At 37.0% G+C, this 21,568-nt stretch overlaps 1 protein-coding gene across 3 annotated transcripts in view; it reads right to left on the bottom strand.

Annotated features, from left to right (window-relative positions):
- Positions 1 to 21,568, bottom strand: part of HDAC9 (histone deacetylase 9) — a 485,060-nt gene that overhangs the window by 440,630 nt on the left and 22,862 nt on the right. For all 3 annotated transcript variants that reach the window (XM_055706591.1, XM_055706590.1, XM_055706589.1), the window contains exon 2: positions 5,954 to 6,062. In XM_055706591.1, coding sequence (XP_055562566.1) covers positions 5,954 to 5,972 — 19 coding nt within the window. In that variant the 5' untranslated portion in view covers positions 5,973 to 6,062. The remainder of the gene's footprint in view (positions 1 to 5,953; positions 6,063 to 21,568) is intronic.

The following is a 21,568-nucleotide window of genomic DNA, read 5'->3' as shown; positions in this document are numbered from 1 at the left end:
TGTGTTGTCATTAATTGCTTACTTAAGACTTGAAGATTTAACACACAAAATGATAGAACTCTACGAACATGTACAAATAAATGCACAAATGAGAGCAGGACCATGACACTTTTATGCTTTGATTATCAATTTTAATGGTAAATGGTGTAAATTACTTCTAAATGAAAAATAAAAAAACACCAAAAAAACCCCAAAACCCAAACATAGGAGGTAGCTTAATTTAATTACTAGCAAGTGAACACGATGATGCTTTCTTATCTAATGCATAGACAGAGCATTTTATTCATTATTTGGTTGTCTTGTATATTAACACATTTCGGATCCATATTTTTCATGCATGCTTGTTAATTATTGGGATTTTATCTAGAAACACCTTAATAAGGATGTCAGGATTAAACTATTATGAGAAAAATACAGAAAGACAGAAAAAGAGTCTATAAACAGCAAATTTTTTACATTGCATAAGACTAAGATACAAAACTAAGATTTGTATCAAACTGAGGCTATTTTTGGACTTCAAGAGGTTAGAATCTGAGCTGCACATCTGAGTCATGCTTTGCATTGGAAGTTAAAAGAAAGCAGTGGGTGCAATGGGAGAAGAATCTTTCTTTTACACATCATTAAGCCTGAGCTCATAGATTTTATATTTTCATTTGATTATTTATGTCTGAAAGAGCTGCAGTACTCCATCACACATAGATAGATATAGGTAACATATCTATTAATCCTGAAAGTTATGGGGCCATATTCAGTGAATTCACCAAATGTATATCTAATCCAGCCTTTCTGTAAGTGATTTATTTATTTTTAAATCAAAGGAAGGTCATCACAAGGAACCAATACATTCAATTCCTTCAGTATACAGTCAGAGGTCCAAAAAACATCCATGCACTCAGCTTCAACAGAACTTAAAGACCTGCTGAAACACACCCATTTCTGTATGAAGAAAAGGTTTTAGCCTTCTGGTATTTCATTTACTACTTCGGTTTGGGCTCAAAGTTCTCAAATCTTTTTACAAAAAGACTGACAAAATATATTTTGCAGTAACTACATACACGATCATTCATGAAAATACTCATCTGTTCACAGCATCTACTGCTTGTGCAGAGATGGTTACTGGACCGCAACGTAACCTTCCACTGCATTTTAAAACGGTAGTGGAAATACCATTTTGGAGCATCTTCTATACTTAGTCTTTACTAATATGAGGAAAATTATTTATAAAAAAAGCAGAGTCAAGCAGAACAAGGAAACAGGGGGAGTCAGCTTTGCAGAAAGGAAGAACAAGCTATTCCTGAAGAGGAACAAACAAATGCCTATTAAAGAAATTCAGAATTAAGATGACAGAAAAGTGATCCAAAAGTAGGAACTAGCAGAATTCAGCACACAGCTCCTCTCCCTTCCCACTCAGTTTATTAAGAAAAGAAAAACCACCTTCTCATTAACTACGGCAACAGGCAGCTCCTACAAGATACTAAAGACCTGGAAAAATAAGCAATGCTGTTGAAGAGCAGAAAGAACTTTGAACAGGTATTTCCAAAATATTATATATCAAAATGGGATTTTAATTCAGTAATTACAGATAGATAAAAGAGCCAATTTCACTCAGGTGCAAGTAAGTAAAGAGTACATATTCTGAACTTGTTCTCTTCAGCAGCAGGCACATGTTGATATGCTTCTGAAAACCAAGAACAGTGAATAGATGTCTCACCTTTATGACCAGCCTTCCATAGCAGCATTTTGCCTGTTCGCAACAGTAAAAGGAAGAAACTGGATAAACAGGATGTGTGGTTTACCAGTGGGAAACTGTGATACCAAACACTGCTTATTTAGCAATAGTTTGCCACATCTGGAAACCTACTGAACAGATTGGAGTTCCAGGTATCTTCCTTCCTTCATCATCTATTAATATTACTTGCCCCTCTTCTCTAACAGAAATTTTACCCCAAGTAATTCCATGAATGACTTTAGGGGGTTTAGTGCTTTGTTTTGTTTTTTTAATAGAATCGATTTAATTTAACTATTCCAGTATTACTTTTAATTTAGAGTATTTTGAAAAGCAAAGCACAAAATCTGAAATATGTGGGTGACAAGAGAGGCAAAGGGGAGAAGAGATGAGTTCTCTCAGGACTTAATCCCCTTCTCCGGTTACAAAAAGAAAACTTAGTGTCTTCATGCCTCTGTGATCTTTATCTTTACAGAAATATTTATAGTCCACCCTTCCCCACAGGTGCATTTTTTTCTTTGAAAAAATCTGGGTATTAAATCAACACATGCTTTAAAGGAAGAGCCCTCCTGTTCAGAAGAGTAACATCCTTTGAAACAGTTGGAATCCTTGAAAACTGAGCTGGTGGGCACACAACAGACACAGCCTCCAACCACCCCACCATGCTAATAGAAGATATATTTCAAAGTATTAGATAGGTAGAGACAAGTAACTCCAAAACATATATGTGAGTATTAATTCATCACTGGGTATTATTTAATATTAAAAAAAATAAACAAGAAAAAAGGTATTTCTCAAAACACTGTTAAGTATTCCCTATAATAACAAAGTATTTTCTTTTGCTGTCCAATGATATTTATGCAAACAGATCAATTGAGAACATGCAATAGCAACAGGATGTAGATGTTTCCTTAATGATGCTTACAATTTATAACAAGCAAGGCAAACAACCAAACATCAGCACCTTCCCCTGTTGGGATTCAGCAGTTACTTTTATAGCTCTGCAGATTAGCAATAGCCTGGTCCCTTAAGGTTCAAAGAGTTGCAATCAATTTTAATAGGTTACAGTGTTGTTGCAAGTAGATGTTGCTACACTGGAGACCTGTTCATTGCATCATGCAACGTAAGGAAATACTTAGGTGCATTGGTGCTGCAAACAAACTCTAGCCAAAGAGGTTCTTCAGGTAATATATGAATAAAACATGCATAAATTTGGCTTGTTCCACATCAGGTCTTTCAATGGACTTTCTGACAATTTAGGTATGAAGGGAATATAATTTTAAAGAAATAAGTATTTTCTCCACTTAGCATATCCATTGTAAAAATAAGGAGAAATTTAGCACAGCACACAATACTTGAAGCTTTCTAGAGCATTTCAAAATTTTTTGATTGACAGAACAAGCCATCCATGAAGTGGGCTGGCCTACACTATTCATCTACGAGGTAACACTGCTTTACCAGTTTGCCTCTTGCTTTTCTTGTCTTTTTTCTTTTCTTTTCTTTTTAAGGTATACTTATCTTCTGTGTAAACAGCATGTATAAATGTGCATACACAATCTATATATACATGGGCTACATAAACAGTAAAACAAAAAAGTACATCTACCATTATGTTGTAACCTACAACCATGACCTAAAATATTAACATTTACAATGTATAATGGAAATTTTCACAGGTCTTATGTATAAGACACATGGATTGGTGTTCAAATGAGGTAACATCCTGGTATTACAAAATAGAAAAAAATGGTTTTAAATACTGTCTATATTAAAAGGGAATGCTTATGGTTTCCTGCTTAGGAATTATTTAAAACTGCCCTAACCACTGGCTGTAACTGAATATAGCAATCTGTTCCCTGAAGAAGCACAAGATTCTCAAGAGTAAAAAAGCAAAAGCACAAACCCCCCTATGCTAACACTATTAGATACATCTCCATCAGGCTTTTGCCATTTAAACTACATGCCACAAACACAAGAACTGCCTTCCACAGGTTCACCATCACAGCAGCAAGCTGCTCAAGTCAGTGACAATCCAACTAATTTTTCTTTTGGAATACTAGGGATACTTCTTCAGCTATTGCAGTGTCTTACAAGTGAAACAAGTACATCTTGGAATATAGTTCTAACCTCAAGTTAGAAGTTGAATCACAGAATCATAAAATAGTTTGAGTTGGAAACAACCTTTAAAGTTGGACAGAACTGCCCTTCTATCCCTTTCTCTCCCAAGGTCCACCTTCATAAAAACAAACTCATGGAGAAAGAAAATGAAGCAGTAAAAATTGCAATGGGACAAAGACATATTGGCCACATAAGAATAAATATGTGTGCTTGAAAAGAACTGTGAAGGGGGAACTCAGTTACTATGGATGCAATAAGAAAATTCAGCAATTTTTATCTCCTAAAGAATTCTAATAATCAAGTGTGGACTGCTCACAGAAATGGGATGCCTTTCCTACCACTCTATTCCTTCCCAGCCTATTACAGCGACTGCGCTGAAAGCAGAAATTTGAGTGACTGCCAAAAGGTGACAAAACACTATACAAAATGGATCTCAGACTTCCTTGATCAGGGGACAGAAGAGATACCACAAGGAAACATCCATCCTCATTTAGTCCACAACATTTACTTTAAGCAAGATGCCAAACTGAAGTCCAAACAAATCCTGTGTAAATTCCCTTTCCCTGAGGAAAGAAAAACAAGGATCTCATGGGTGATGTTGCCCTTGAAAGCTGCCACTCTGTACACGCCACAGAGGTGTTTTGACGTGGTTGGTGAACAGGCAGACTCTAATGATGGGGGACATTAAGGACTGGATTTAAAGATGTTTATGCAACTTACTCCTACTGAAAGCAATGTTTCTGAAGCGTCTAAATACCTTTACAAGTGATCTGATTATATTGAATGTTTCTCCTTTATTGGATTTTGAAGGACAGCAAACATGAATGCATATTCGCAATCTGTTTCTTCATAGTAATGAGAGTACTGGAAAATTTACTTTCTTTTTGTAAAAGCTAATTTCATTTGTGGCTATTTTCACAGACTGTATCTAATGCAAGATATGAAATGTTAGAAAGATCTGATCAACGGGACTGTCTTGGAATTTGAACTGAATGTTTAGGGAAGTACAAGACTATTTCACATTAGTCACCACTGCAATACAGATAAAGACATGCATTTCTGCTGACTGTCCTGCCATGCTTTGTATGGATAATTCATTGCATGCACCAAACTGCACTGTAAGAAAAAAAGGCTAAGCATGAAACCTAGCTATGCTTGACTCCATTTAATGTAAAAGCAGTTATTACCAGTTTTCAACAGTAAACCCAACAATTTTCCAAAAACCCTCACTGAATTGTATTTCTATGAGATAGGGCATCTAGCAGATAAACAAGCTGGCTAGCTATTACAGTGTTTTCTGTGATGCTTTTATAGGCTGTTTGCAGAAAACAAAAGCAATCATAAAAAAGCTACCTGTAAAGGGTGTTTTTTTTTTTTACCAACAGTACTAGAAATAGATGCTTCAAGTGTGAGTGAACAAAATGTGAACCTTATGAGACATTGCACAGATTTGAACTGGGGACTCTCACTCCTCAAAAGAATTGAAGTCAAGCCACGTTCCATATGCAGCATTCTGTTTTCTTGGAAGCTTGAACATTGGGTACAGCTACTAACAGTTCAATTTCTATCAGGTGAACCTGCAGCAACTCATTTTGCAGGCATCAGATAAAGCAGGTTCAGAGACTCCTGTTAATTAGAGACTGCCTTAAAGGAGGCAGCTCTGCACAGAATGTCCAATATGGACAAATATGACTTTAGAGCTAAAAATAAAAATAACAGTATACCATTTGCAGTTTTTCTTTAAATGAAGCAATTGTGCAAAGGCAGAAAATAAATTAATGACTACATACAAATATTAAAAATTAAAACATTTTAAGATGCCTGTTCATGTCCAATCATGATTATTCAGTTTCTTAATAAACTCTACAAAAACATTTTTAAAACGCTGTAGGATTATACTGGTTTCATAATTGAACTGAGATAAGGTATTTGCAAAATAGCCTTTTCTGCCTGTATAGCCACCATCTTGTTTTCTAAGACAGTCATATCTTATGAAGTGCAGCTGGCATATCAGTCACTTGCCAGATCCATTTCATCAACATAAAGTAGGTACATCCTAACACAGGACTCTGTTCTGCCGGAGTGAGGTATAAATATAAACCAACTGACCTGGTGTTGTGGAGCTCATTGCTCTTGATGGAATGCTAACTTGACAGTGTAAAGTAAACTGTGGCAGAAATTGTTCAGATTTTGAGGTTCTTCCAGAAGCGGGGTGAACCTGAATAAAATAAAGGAAAACACACCTTTGACTATAAATTAACAACATACTATTTTGAAAAGATTGTAATTCAGTCAAACACACTTAAACAGAACATTCAAAATCTCTCACACTAAAGGTTCTTTCTTTTATGTACATTTTTACTGTAAATTCAGGAGCTGCTGACCACTGAAAACAAGACTAAAATTAAAAAAAAACCTCAAGCTTCAGGGCAGTCCAGATTCAGACCAGATTTGTATTACAGCCCATCTATAGTCACATAACAACACCAGAAAGTAAAAGATGAACTGGTCTTTTCTATTCCCGCTAAGATAAGGGAATTATATGAACTAGAGTTTCAAAGACTTGAGGAAGAAACAGCTGATTATATCCTTATGGTTATGCAGCGGCCAATTCATAGTTTTACTCTCACTGTACACATTTGCAGTCAGTATTGAAACATGAATGTGCAGAAACAGATCTGCATTCCAAAGCCTTTCTGGAATAGCTACTACTTTCTTAATCTCCAGTGTTTACACAGTTCACGAATAGAACTTGTTGAAATAATTAGCACAGTTGAATGAATCTCCCACGACTAGCTAATGAGATCTCCGACACCACAAAGACAGTCGCTAATGGTGTGGGCTGCTTGACAGTTGTGCAAGGAAGGTTCTGCAATTTGGCTGAATCCTTTCACAGTCCTGTGCCATTCTCAGCTCAATGCAGAAGCAGAGGCAAAAATGTTCCTCTAATACTCCCATCTGCTGAAAGTTTAAAGCTGCAGAGAAGAGGCTTTCAGGGAAGTAAAATATATTTTCATTCAAGCATGATATAAACAGCATAACGAGGGAGAGGAGAAGGCTGTACTGCATTACAATGACTGTGACTATCCTATTCAGGCACTGCTCCTGAAGTATCTGAGTAGTCAAAGATATTCTTAGTGCTGAATTTTTTAGCAGGTTTTTTCACTTTTTTTAAACCACCAACTGCACATTTAGTTTCAAGCTGAGCTCAGCCAAATTTCAGATAGTAAATTACATTTTAACCAAGTAAACCATTTAAGTTTAGCATCGTTAACATTGAAGAAAGGGAAATCGGACATTTAGATAAGTAACTTCTGCTTTTATGCCCACTGAAGTAGCCTGCTCAAACAGGCATGATATTTGGACACATCCAGTACTCCAGCAGACAGCGCCTGGAAAACCAAAATTAATGATAACCTCATGAAAATCCTAATTACTTTCCCTTGCTTAACTCATGCATCAAATTTCAGCAAATATCAGCCAGAAACATTATTAAACTGAACAGTCTCTACTGTTATTCTAATTCAAAACCTCTATTTAGGCATACTTTTACCCTGACTGAGGCAGGCCAGTTACTTCCCCATATAGCTTCAAGATTTGTCAATATAAGTACAACCAATGCACAATTCAGGCTAGATGAGTTTTAAGATTTTACTTAATTTCAGAGAGCTCATTATCATCTTAGCAGCTACACAGATCATGAAGAACACTTTCCAGTGAAACCAACATCTATTCATTCAGTACCCAGCCTCAGCTATGACTACACAGTATCTCAGGGAAAGTAAAGAAATGGACATTTGCTTAACTATAGACTTTACTAGAGTGAATTTTCAGTAGACATAAACAAAACATAACAGAAAATTCTGGGCATTAGGATTTGATAGTATTCTAAGGAAAACACGATCACCACAGCTAAAACTATAATTTTGTCTAAGTTCACTTTGTGTAGACCCTACAATCTAAGCGGTATTTGAAGCATATAGATAGACAGTTAGATAGATAGATAGATAGTGTGTCTTTATGTATATATAGCGGTGTATGTATATATATAGCCAGAGAACATCATAGAAGATCTGGAGTTGGAAGGGGCCCATGAGGATCATCAACATGCAGTCAGTTCAGATTGTGCACTCAAATGGCTAAGCTTTCACCTCACAAACAAATCTTCGCTTTTTTCACCAATAAAGAGAATTACAAGTAATTGGCATAGTTGTGTGAGAGAGACAAAGAGAGACATCAGTGGATATGACTGGCACGCTCCTGTCAGTGCAAATACTGACATTCCACAGTCCATCAAAACAATGGTCCCACCAGTCCTGAACTACTGTGTTATGGATAACAGCCTTGCTTCAGCTCTGTAGAAAGAAAATGCTTCATAGCTCTTCCATGCTTTTCTGGAGCAGGGAGCAATTACCCTTGAAGAAGAATCAGATTAGGGAAGACTTAAACAAGGTAGACATATACAAGTCCATGTGACCCTGATGTGATGGATGTTCCCATGAGTGCTGAGGGATCTGGACAGTATCACTGAAAGGCCACTCTCCGATTACCTTTGAAAGGTCATGACCATCAAGGGAGGTTCACAAAGACTGTAAGAAAGCAAATGTTACTCCCATCTTCAGGAAGGACAAGAAGGTGAATACAGTGAACTACAGGCCAGTCATCCACACCTCAATTTCTAGGGATGTGATGGAGATAATAATCCTGGAAACAATTTCCAAGTATGTGAAGGACAGGAGGATGATAGGAAATAGCATATATTTATGAAGGAGAATAATGCTTGGCTAACCTGACAACCTTCTACAAGGAAATGACTATCAACATGGATGGGGGGAGAGCAGGGAACGTTGTTTATCCTGAATTTAGCAAGGCTTTCAGCAACTATCTCCCATAACATTGTCATAGACAAATTGTGAAATACAGATAGATAAGTGGACAGCAGGGCGGCTGAAAACTGGCTAAGCTGCCAGGCTCAAAGGGTCATGATCTGCAGCCCAAAGTTCAGCTGAAGTACAGTCACTTTAATGGAGCACCCCAGGGTCAATACTGGTGCCAGTACTGCTTTTCATTAAGGACCTGGCTGATGATACAGAGCATACCCTCAGCTATCCTAGTGATTAAAAATTGGGAGGAGTGGTTGACAGAGCAGATGGTTGTGCTGCCATTCAGAGGGATTTCAACACTCCAGAGAAAATGGATCCTCTGAATGTATAGGGCAGGGTGTGGGAGGAGTGGGGTATTGCAGAGGTGGCCTCTGTGGGAGAAGGTAAAAGGCTGCCACATGCCAGTCACAGCTGGTCCAGCCAGGCCTGCAACAGCCCCACCACAGGCCAAAGCTCATTAGCCCATCACCAGTTTGTGGAACCTCTGTAAATACATATTCAAGGGCAGAAGACACTAGACAGAGAAAGAAGGCGGCAGGTGAAGAAAAGTGAGAAATAGAAAGAACACCAAAGTCTGAGGAAAAGGAGGCACTCCATCGCAGAGCAGCAAGGTAAAAAGCAGTGAAGAAAACCGAGCCAGACTCTTCTCAGTGATGCCTAGTGACAGAAAAAGGGGCAATGTGCACAAGCTGAAATATGGGAAATTCCATTTAAACATTAGAAAGCACTTTTTCACTGTTATTGAGGCCAAACATCTCAGGATCAGGCTGCCCAGCAAGTTTATTGAGTCTCCATCCTCGGAGATTGTATACTATCTTGGGCAACCTGCTGTAGTTGACCCAGCCTTGAAGAGGGGCATGGACAAGGTATCTCCAGAGGCCTTTTCCAACCCTCAGCTATTCCGAGATTACATGATGCAGAATTTAAGGATTTTTCCTTTTCAAGACCACCATAGACAGCATCAGCAATGAATATTCATTGTGGTTAAACCTACTGAGAATAACTCCTGCATAAGAAAGCATTCTGCTGGGATCCCCATAAAAAGACTCCTGTTAAGGAATTTTGTAAATTCAACTGCACTGGTAGTCATGTTTTATGAAGTGGTGGTTGGCATCCTGCCTGATACTCTATTTCCATATATTTCTTGTAAATGCAAAGCTTTCACTAAGCTGAATGTTGTTGTTCAGGTTCAGTTTTAACAACTCCTTGCAAATATGATACAAGGCTCATATTGTCAAAGCTCAAATTTAGAACCATGAAAAAATTCCACATCACCATAAACAGAATTATATTCACCACACAGACACTCATTCAAATACACTTCTACTGATAAGCTGGCATGCTTCACTTCTTTCCTTTTACTGAAGGAATGTCATAGGGTAAATCAGACACTACAAACTGCAGTGCTGCATATTTTTTAACGTTAGCACTGAACAAAAGGAAAAAAGCATTGTGCTGGCCATAGCACATTATAATTTCATGTAGGGTACTACGGTCCTTAGGACATGCATTTGTACTTCACCTCCACTCACGAAAAACAGCACACAGTTCTCATCTGTCAAATCCTGAAGATACTAAGGTACAGCAAGTGGCTCCAGGATTTAGTACAGACTACCTGCACTTCCTCAGGCATTCCATTTTAACTGGATGATAGTTCATCCTTTACTCATTATCAACTTGGCATACTAGGCTACAGCACAAGAAATAGCAAATTAATGTCTACCTTCAGATATATCACTGGAGGTGATGCTACACATCAGTGACTTGCACTTGCTCACCCAGGAACAATGAAGAAAAAGGAGACTGTTCAAAGGGAATCCAATAGTTCATATGCTCCAAGGATTGATGCATCTTTGAAACTGCAACAGAACAGTGCAAGATGGATTGTAGGTCTTCATGCCCACTGGCCAACATAAAGTTTGTTTCTCATTACTATAAACAGGTACAAAATTTTCAAACACAAGTAAGCATGTCAAGTTAATGCCAGTCCTTTAAACTGTGTCATCTCTCACTGCGCTGTCCCACAACTATATTCACTGACTACCTTTCCTCTATCTTGTCCCTATACTTTGAAACTCTTTTGGGAACTGAGTTTCTGAAATAGGATGTAATGAATACAAATTAACAGAATTCAGATGAAATGGAAATTTCTACATCTATTTCCCCCTTCCCCAAGATGAATTTTTCATGAGAACTTCTGAAATGAATCCAAAGGCACACAGATTTCAAGACTACATCCTGGAGGTATCTTCCAGATCTTTCTCTTCCAGGAGGATTTCTTACCCAATTCCAAAATATCTTTATTTGTAAAGGGATTTAGAAAAATCATTATGCAAACATTTTGTGGATAAAAATACAGAACAATACACTACATGACAGGTTGGCACCCCTAATAACACATCTAGTTGATTTTCTGCTGCACATATTGTTTTAAAATAGCTTTCAGTTACTTATCGACAAAATTGTTGTTTGGAATCAAGACCAAAATGCTGGAAACTATTCACCTCAAGTGTCACAAGAAAGGAACAATAATAACTTCTCACGACAGCTTGTGTGTTAAAAAACTAAGCATCTAAAACAGCTGTCAGAATTGGTACAAATTCTGTTGTCCAACGAGTACTGTAGCAAAAAGCACAATTAAAAGAAATCGGAAAGGTTAAAAAATAAAAATAAATAAAAAAATAACAAAAATTGTTCTCTACAGGACATGAAAAACGTGACTGTTAAAAAAATACAGCTTTCAAATAAAAGATATTTTACAAAAAAAAAAAATAATATGTATTCATACTGTATATAATGAAAATCAGATTTAAAAAAGATCAAGTTATAGATTTAAAAAAAATAATAGATGAATGACAACATAAAGACTGGAATACAAATTACAGTGAACTTTTACTAGAATAAATTTCACTCTCATAAGCCAAACTCAGAGCGCCAAATCCAACCCTTCTACCCTTATATGAACCTTCAAAATTTGATTAGGAAGTGAGCTGGTACATGCAAAAAGAGGAAAAATAAGACCATATGTGCAAAGAAATGTTGGTGTGAATTCTCAACATGAAAGACCCAAAGAGATCAACTCAAAGAATAAATGGCTATATGCTCTTTTATTCCATTATTATTGTATTTGGTTTAAAAATGTAAAATAAAAATAAACTAAAGCCAGGACATTATGCAGCATAATGCTATTATGCAGTGACCTTTATATGCAAGTACAGTGCAGATTTACTAGCAGCACTAACAAAGTATATACCCCAATACCTATCGGACTAGAACTGCTTTCAGTGAGAATTCAGTTGTTCCACAGCAAAGCCTTCAGTATCCAGAGCTCAGTGCAGGATTAAGTATTTCACAATACAGTATTCAGTTATCTTACTCTTAACTAGGGATCTACTTTAAAACTTTCTGAAGTTTGTAACAATTTGCAGTACATATCTTTGAAGGTTTGGTATTAAAGAACTCCTCTAGCAGCAAGTTCTGTGCTGTCATGCTCTCCACACTTCCCCACCAAAGTAATTTTTGACACAGTGCCTAACAGAAAAGTATGTCTTACAGAGTCGGTGAGGAATCCTCAGCTGTACTACTAACATACACATATTTCTTTGGAAAAGTACAGTGATGTAACTTACTCTTCAACTTATTCATATGAAATATTAAGTAGCTTTATAGCTCTCGCATGCTGCGAGCATACCATTTATGCTGTTGTAAGTGGGAAGGCTCAGACTTCTGTCCAGTTAGGCAAAACCTCCTTTCTGAAGCTCTCTTAAGCCAGCAAAAGAGCCATACAGCCATTTGGTCAATCTCTTTTACACCTACCATCTGCCACAGAGATGAAGCAAACAAGATTTCTGAAAAGCAAGATGAGATGATGCCTTCCATCAGAAATGAGTCTTAGGCCTCAAGCATTAGGATTAAGCAACGTGCTGCGCAGCAGCTGGCTGGGCTCCTGCTATGCCAGTTACAACACACTGGCACAAGCTTCTGCTCCCTTTCCCACTGAAGCCAGTTCGAAATATTATCTAGCTAAAAGCAACCTTTTTTTTTTTTTTCGGCCTCATCAGGTTTTTGAACTTGTTCACCACACAGCTGCAGAGTAATTCTGCTGCAGCTGAAGTGCTCCTGTCTCCCTGCTCCACGCCATCCCCTGGGCTGGGCCAAGAGGAGTCCACATCAGGCTGTGCCCTCACAAAGGAGAGCTCAGCTACGAGATTCATCCTGCACCAGGTACTACCAGACAGTAGGCAGGGACCTCACCAGGTGAGGGACTGTCCTGTACGATGCTGTCATAGCAGAAATGAGGCAGGATAACCTCTTTATGTCCCCATTTTGATATTATTTTCTTTAAAATTATGCCAGATTTTAATCTGTATTGCTTAAAACCATTTTGGAAACAAAAAGAACTGCTGCTAAGGAAAAATAAATCATAACATTAGGATATTATTGAAGCACAAATTTGACTTCTATCACTTCTGACACTTGAAGCATTGTAAAATATAACTACTGCCAAGGCTGTATCACTAATCAATGCATGCAGGCACTTTTAGAAAGGAAGAGTTCTCTCCTGCATTCCCATTCCTGCCAATGGACTCTGATGGAGCCAGGGAAATATAACGGACTTCTCAGACCCTTCACAAAGCCTGATGAAAAGAGGGATGGAAGTATCAGATGTTAATGCTTCTCTATGCCCTAAGGGTAGCTCACAAGGGAAGATACTACTTCTAAACTGAAGTTTGGTGGCTAGCAACAAAAAACTCATACCATCAGAGACCTGAACAAATCCAGTTAAACCTAAAGAATTAAACAAAACCCTTTTTCACTTGATGAAGTTGCCCAGGGCAGCTGTATAGTCTCCAGCCTTGGAGACACTCAAAACCCAATAGCTCTGCACTACTGACCTAAACTGTGCTTAAGTCAGGGGACATTTGAGGGAGACGACTTTATTAATCAATAATTTCTTATCAATCATCATCACCAATAAGTTATTCACTGATAAACCCCACACATAAACCCACCTTTTTAGTTATGCAAAAGGAAACAACTCTGCTGAAACAAAAAAAAAAAGCATAGTCTTACCCACCACTGCCTGCTCTGTGTCCAAGAACATCCATTTCTCTAAAAATGCATGAGATTAAATGTGATTTTAACTCATAAAAATTATTAACAACTGGTTACAGTAGGGGGAAGCAGGGAAGATGATGGACTGTTTATTCTATGTATGCATACACACAGAATAAAAAAAAAAAAAACACCACTACAACACACACTTCTTAATAAATGGTCTTACACTAGAAGAAAAAAGTAAACATGTAAACTTTAACCATTCATGTCATCAAGATACCACCTCTCTCATGGGTTCAGGTAACCCAACCTAGTTCAGAGCACTAGAACTAGAAACAATCTTTCAAAAGAACCACAAATAGACAGTAAACAGAGCACTTTGAAACCCCCTGAGTCTACAACATGTAGCCCACAGTATTTCAGCTTTGGTTTATAGTTGTCTTTTTTCCCAGTTGAAAGCTAAATTTCTCTCAACCACTCACCCTTCCTTTTTTCTTAAATTGCATCATACTTCAGCTGCTATTGAACCTGGTTGCACAGTGTGGTAATAACGTAACTACCAATGAAGAACTTTAGATAGTCACACAATCTTTCCCTGTTCCTTGTTTACTCTATCTTTCCAAGTAAAGGGCAGCATAATAACTAGTTTAATATGTTTTAAATTTCATCTGAAATGCACAGCACCTGAATATTCACAGCGGGGAAAGTTTGTAATTAGAATGTATCAGAATATCAGAGCTTCGTACAGAAATGCACTTTTGCATTTACATCATACTTATTTGGAATAACAGAATGCATCTCATGAAACAAGAATTATTCGCCTCCCTATGCGACTCCATCTGTCTTAAGACTCCACAGGAAGAGACTACTTATCTAGAAGAGAAAGCTTCTTAAAGGGAATCTCAGATGGCTGATCTTGGATTCTGAATTGCCCTCTGAAGGAATCAGTCTTGCATTCCTTCTCAGCTTTTAAAGGAAGCATGAGGGTATATGCTGGTTAAGTTAAAAGGAAAAAAAAAATTAAAACAAGCAGCTTCATGTACAAATTACTCAGACATTATAAAAATTTTATTTGAAACCACCAAAAATTTACTGTTAATAACTTTCGATTCATTTCACTTAGACATATTGCCATAAAGTTTGATTCTGTTTTTAAGACAAAAGGACTCTTCCTCATTGAAACCTTCCTCAATATGTAACAATTAAACACTTTGATGGGATCATAAAGATAAAAATAAACACTGGGGAATATCACCACTGCCTTCAAAAGGACTAGAGTGAAGTTACAGCTAAATACCCTTGAAAAATCCAAATTCGTGTTAGATACGTTTATGTATAGATATTAGCACAGATAATCATATTTAACAGAACCTGGTTTGCAAACAGATCATATTTTTAGAGCACAATATGCCTTTGTAAGCTTTGCATTGACACTTGGTTTGGATGAATCCAGACAAACCTCAAGGTGAATCATGATAATATTCTGCTGCTCTCCAGCCCTTCCACAGAGGTTACAAAGCCATCCATGGTTTCTCCAGAACCACTGCTGCTACTTCAATTGAATTAGTACCTAGGTGCTCTATCCAGGATTCAAACCATTTAGTAAGACATTCAGTACTCTATTATTTAAGGGACCTTTAGAAGTTATCAAAACCTTTCTGAAATGTCAAGAGATGGGACAGAGCTTTTACACCACACCTCAATGCTCTTGAATTAGTATATTCATGTGGACTGTGGAACACAGGTCTCAAACATGACCTTCTGATGCCTCGTGTACTGCCTTCCCTGCTAAAGAAACAGGATCCAGTCTTGGACATACACCTCAGTGATTCAGGCATATTCAAAAAGCTGTAAAATCGTTACTTTATTTACAGTTAAATTATCATCTTCTTCTATGCTTACATACATTTCTGATTTTGACAAAGTCTAAGCCACTTAAGATACAAGATACCATTTTAGAAAAAAATATGTTAAAATGGTTTCTGAATTTTATTACTTATCGGCTTTAAAATATTAAACCAAGACATGAGTATGTGAAAAAAAATATAAAGCAGAAAACTGCAAAATCCACAGGCACATTTGGATCTCTGGTAATTGTGACTTCCTCTAGACAGAAAATTTTCCAGAAAAATAAATATGACACAGGAGGAAGGCATGCAAAATACAAACTCATGACAACTTCATTGTAAGTTAGAAGTCCAAGAATACAAAGAAAGAGAAGCATCTACAAATAGGTACAACACAAGTCAAGAACCACAGTAATCACCGACAGAAAGCAGTCGGCTCCTTCCATTATGTAGCGCACAGAGGTCTCGCATGAGAACAAGACCATCCCATGTTTATCTAGCACCTAAGGGAGTTCATCCTGCAAGGATCTTGGAACCTCTGCCAGTAAACCAGGCAGAGGGGGACAACAGGGCTTTGTATGGGCTCTGAGCACAATGACGAGTGGTGGCTGACACCTTTACTCTAAGGAAGATTTTTAAAAAGTGATAAAGTCAGACTAAGGAGAGAATCAACATAGCAGAGGGGCTATAGGTACATAAAATTTGTTAGCAAGCTTAGCAGGAAGTAGAGGCAGCTATGGATTTTTTTCTATAGATGTACAGCAATATTTCATGCATTAAAAGCAGCTGAGTCAAATTTTCCCATTGAAATCTATGATGGAAAAATGGGTTTATCAGCTTACCAACAAAAGGATTGTTGTTGTGTTTACCAGCAAGAATCCTTCAGCTTTTGTTGCATAATTAATGGCCAAGTATTTTTCTGTTCATTAAAAACAAGTTCTGTCAAATTTTCTTCCGGAAAAGCACATAGATGGCTAGAAAGCATATAAGCTAAGGTCTCGTATATCAACTTACCATTAAAAAAATTATATTTGCTGTCATTGACTTTTATCAGAGCTTGGACAAACTTTTTTTACACTAGCTCCTACACACATTAGGCTTCAATTTTGGTTTTTCAATGTCTAAAGAGCCATTACCACGTAATCTTTAATTGTTTAAGCAGTTATTTGCTTTGTTTGATGAGTAAGAATTTTTGTAAAGCTAGTACTACCAAAAAACTCTGAAACCTTTCACTAAAGCTGATGCTTTGAAGAAAATTTTAGATTGAATGTCCTTTGATGGTGGATTTCTTTGCAGTAGAGCTTTACTTGTTTTCACATGACAAGTTTAGGATTAAAACTGACATTTGGTAAGAGTATGGGTCAGCAGGGACTAAATGGTACATGGAAGTTTGACTAATTCTTTGGCTTTTTCAGCAGTGGAATACAAACCAAGAAAACAGACTTTCTGCATCAGGCAGTTAAACTGAATCACAGGTAGAAGTCTGAGAATTATTTTCATGCATGATTACTTTTCTGTGATTTTACTAATGTCACTGGGGAAAAAGTAAACAAACATTATATTTGATAATTTATAAGTTAGTATTATAACGCATCCTTCATACAGGAACTTGCCAGCCACAATACAAAAGACGTATTAATGCACCTGGCTTATTAACTGAACTCATAAAGCAAAACCTAGGGGACAATCCTGACCTGTGCTGCAAATGTGTATTGTGATTTAGCAATAGCACTAGGGTAAAATAACAGGAAAAGCTAACTTTCCATGAGCTTTATGAATGTTGTAAGTTTTGCGTGAGAGGGGGGAAAAAACCCAGCAAAACCCATGCTCTAGCCAAGTTCTTGTCCATTCTCACTCTGTCTGAGGGCTGAGAAAATAAAAAGAAAAATAAAAAGACCCAACACACATCAAATCAACTGGTTGGGTTTGCCCCCATCAGATACTGTGGATATACATATACTTACAACTATTTTTAATGCAAATATTTTTTTACATTAACTTAGTGACAAGGAAGCTTACACATTTGTAAATCTCAGATATAAGTATCAGCTCAGACATCAGTTCCAAGAAAAAGGTTTAAAAATTTTATCTAGCAACAAGCTACAGGTAAATCTCCTCATTTAATAAAATGAGTTCTGTACCCATGCACTTTTGCATCTAGTCACATTCATACAAATAATTAATCTGCTTCTTGCCATGTAACTTCTTGTTAGGATTGCAACTGTGGCAAGTACTCTGATTTGAAAGATTTCACTTGCACAGTCATTTCGGTTTCAACTGTGTGGGCTTGTTCTTTCAACACTAGAATTCAGTTTTGAATTGCAGATTTAATATACTCAAGACCTCAAGAAAAATCACAGCTAAAACCAAGTTTCATGATGATGGGGGGTGGGGTGGGGAGGGTGTGTGGGACGACACACGACACGGACACACAAACACACACACATCCCAAAAACCCAATGCCATGCCTACCTACATGCAAGAAAATCTTGATTTAGTGGAAAACAAAAGCACAACAAGCAAAACCAGGGCTAAAGACGACTCAACACTTGTTCTCACTTAAACAAGCAACCCTGAATGGATGAAAACAATTTTAATTAAAATTCAATGGTTTTGGCAAACACTTCAGAAGGAGCACTGCAGAACATTGCACCTGCCATTATAAAAAAAAACATATTAAAATGCTGTTTAAATGCATTGAAATTTTGAATTTTTTCTCCCTTTCTATTCCTTCCTATGGAATAGACTGCATCTGTGAACAGATATGTTGAATCCGGTTGGTGCCCCTTCAGTTTCTCATGGTTATGAACTTAGAGTGCTCAGATGTGAAAGAAGGTTTTGTTTGTTGGTGTGGGTTTTTTTTATTCTGTAGGAGTGAACAGGCATGCAGACGTCAACCAGTCAAACACAATCAGAGAGTTCATTTTATGTTTCAGTAAGACTGTATTGCTCTTTCTGTTGCCTCTAAAACAGGCAAAAGAAGAGCAAAAGCTATTTTCTTACACCAATAAAAATGAGTATTCATCCCTGTCTTAGCTGGTAAGTAACACAACACTTAAGATTTGGATAAATCGCAGCCTGTCACGTTAATCACAAACATTAGATAATGCAATTATTTTAATTAGTGCTGCATAACTTCAAGAGACCAGTAGAATTTGAAACTGAAAGGGGAATATGTCATTAGTAAAAATAATTTTCAGATTGCAGAAGCAATTCTAAATCAAACCATCACCTGTCAAACTAATGTAAACAAAACTAATGTCAAACAAAATAGGACTTTCTTAAAAAGTCTTTAAAGAAAAAAGTTTTTTAAAAAAAAACTTTCAAACAAACAAAACTACTTTCTTAAGTCGTTGGGACTCAAAGAAAAGCACGCTGACAGATTAGCAAAGGCACAGAGGCAGGAAGGGACACAATAAATTGAGGTGTAACAGAACTGGGTTTTCAGCACACTTGGGGGGGAAGCAATGTGTCAAGCAACTTTCCTATGTAATTTTCAGCAAGATGGATCTTCCAGTAGCAAGAAAAAAAGAAAAAAAATATCCAGAACCAATGATACAAATTGTAATTCCTAACACATATATTGGTACATATTGAACAAACTGGAATTACGACAAAAGCACATATGCAGAGATTGTGAGTACACCAGAAAGGAAGGGGGGTTTAAGAGTTTACAAGATATTACAGAATTTAACAGTCCACTTTCAGGAAAACTCAAGTTTTAAACTGATAGAAATACAATTTTCTGTAGAAAAATTGCATATATATCCAAATTAACTGTCATCTGCCATTCAAGCATAAGTCACTTCGGTAACCGTATTTCTATAGAAAAAAGAGAAGTTAACAAAAGCAGTCCTAGATTTTTTCCCCCCCCCACAACAGGCAAGAAGCATAAGAGAAAATAATTAGAAATATAGTATAACATTTGGATTTACTGTCAAACTTTTGTAGCAAGCAAATCCAGATGCACAAACAGGAATAGATTTTATGTAATTTTTACTGGCAGAGTCCCAACAACCTGTCCGCAGCCCATGACAGCTCATACAGCTGCAGATTTCCTTCTGCAGACTCCTCATCACACATACCTAACTCCTTTTGTTTTGTTACAACACCAACCATATTGCAAATTCAACTAGAAAGAGGTTTCAACAGAAACAGCATCATTATGTTCAAGGCTATAATGCCATATCACAAACCGGTAAATAAACATCACATGGAAATATTTTTCAGTATATCCAGGTTTTTTCAACTTAATATAAAGATACTACTCTATCTTTTATTTTATCTTTAATAGCATGGTAATCAAATTCCTCTTGACTTTAGGACACACAGACAACTTCATGGTTAGATTTGTCTAAACAGAATTACAGCAAAGTAAAACCTAAAACATAATTTGAAAGCAAGAACAGCCAAAAAATATGCCCTACCTCGTGGAAAACACCTAACCTAACTAATTACTAAATAAAGAGTAATTTTAACAAAGACACAGACACCATAACGGTACAGACATTCACAATGAGAAAGTTTTGTTCAACTTCAACTACGCTTTAATTGCAACATAAAATTTGAGCTTAAAACTAGTAATTATAGAACTACATCGTCCCACAGCTGGAAGAAGCAACTTTCCTCATGAACATAAACATCCCTAACCATAAACCTGTGGCTAAAATAGCCTGTGTAGGACCGGATGAGGTCTCCTGAGAAATGAGAGTCATGATGTAATCTTTCAAAACCCACTCAAATTCCAAGTGAGCCAAATTTCAGGTCATTTCAGGCTCAAAAAACAGCAACCAGGCAAATGTAGCATAAGCCTTCTTTTCAGGGATCTCTAGTCTAGCTAAAGATTGATTAAGACTAAGGAGCAATATCTAGGATTTGTAACTAAAGGTTTTTCTGATTAATATCTCAATTATGAAAATTAAGAAAATAAGCAACATGGGTAACTGATTGAAAACAAAATAAAATAAGTAACCTTCTACTTGTCCCCAGAAAGACAGTTACTGAGTATTCAGCTAGTATTCAGCACTGGTCCACAACCTGACTTCCCAATAAAATGAAGAATTGGTTTCATGGAATTGGTATTATCTTGTACAAGTAAGTTAAAAGAGACCTTATTGTGGCCCTTCAATACATATAAAGGAGGCTGACCAAAAAGATGAGAGAGGCTTTTTACTGAGACCTATACTGATAGGACAAGGGGCAATGGTTTTAAACTGAAAGATAGTAGGTTTAGACTGGACATAAGGAAAAAAAAATTGTGATGAGGGTGCTAAGACACTGGAACAGGTTGTCCAGAGAATCTGTAGATACCCTGTCTTTGGAAGTGTTCACATTCAGGTTGGATGGGACTTTGAGCAACCTGATCTAGTGAAATATGTCCCTGCCCACGGTAGGCGAGTTGGACTAGGTGAATTTTAAAGGTCCTTGCTGGCCTAAACCATTCAATGAGTCTAAGTTCATATTTACATATTTTTATTAATTTGAGTATGCTGAAAGAAAGATTACTTGATGCGTCTGCTAAAAATTTTAAATTGTTACAGATGTAGGTGTGAGGTTTAATAATTTATAGTATTCTTAACACTACTACAGAAAAACTCCATAAATAATACAGTAAGGACACAACTGAACCTGTGCTGACAACAGTTAACAGCATGCAGCCTTTTGACTTTTCAGGGCTAAGAAACAGCCCTGCATGCTGCAACTACACATATATTTCATTGGTCCATTAATATTGTTCAGTTTATCACCTTACAAAGCTGCTTTTTTTTTTTAATGCCTAGAAAGATCAAAAAGGTGCATCTCCTGTTATCACTGGGAAAGCCTTATAAAGCTGGTAAGCTACATTTTCAACCTCTTTTTTTGTTTTAGCATAACTAGGAAGAAACCCAGTTTCTTGGAAGCAGGGAAAAAGACCCAGTTGCAGCCAGTCAAGAAAA

The sequence above is a fragment of the Falco cherrug genome, chromosome 4 (genome assembly GCF_023634085.1).
Source record: "Falco cherrug isolate bFalChe1 chromosome 4, bFalChe1.pri, whole genome shotgun sequence".
Lineage (NCBI taxonomy): Eukaryota > Metazoa > Chordata > Aves > Falconiformes > Falconidae > Falco > Falco cherrug.
The sequence above is the reverse complement of the archived record's forward strand: the minus strand, read 5'-3'. Positions and strand labels throughout refer to the sequence as shown.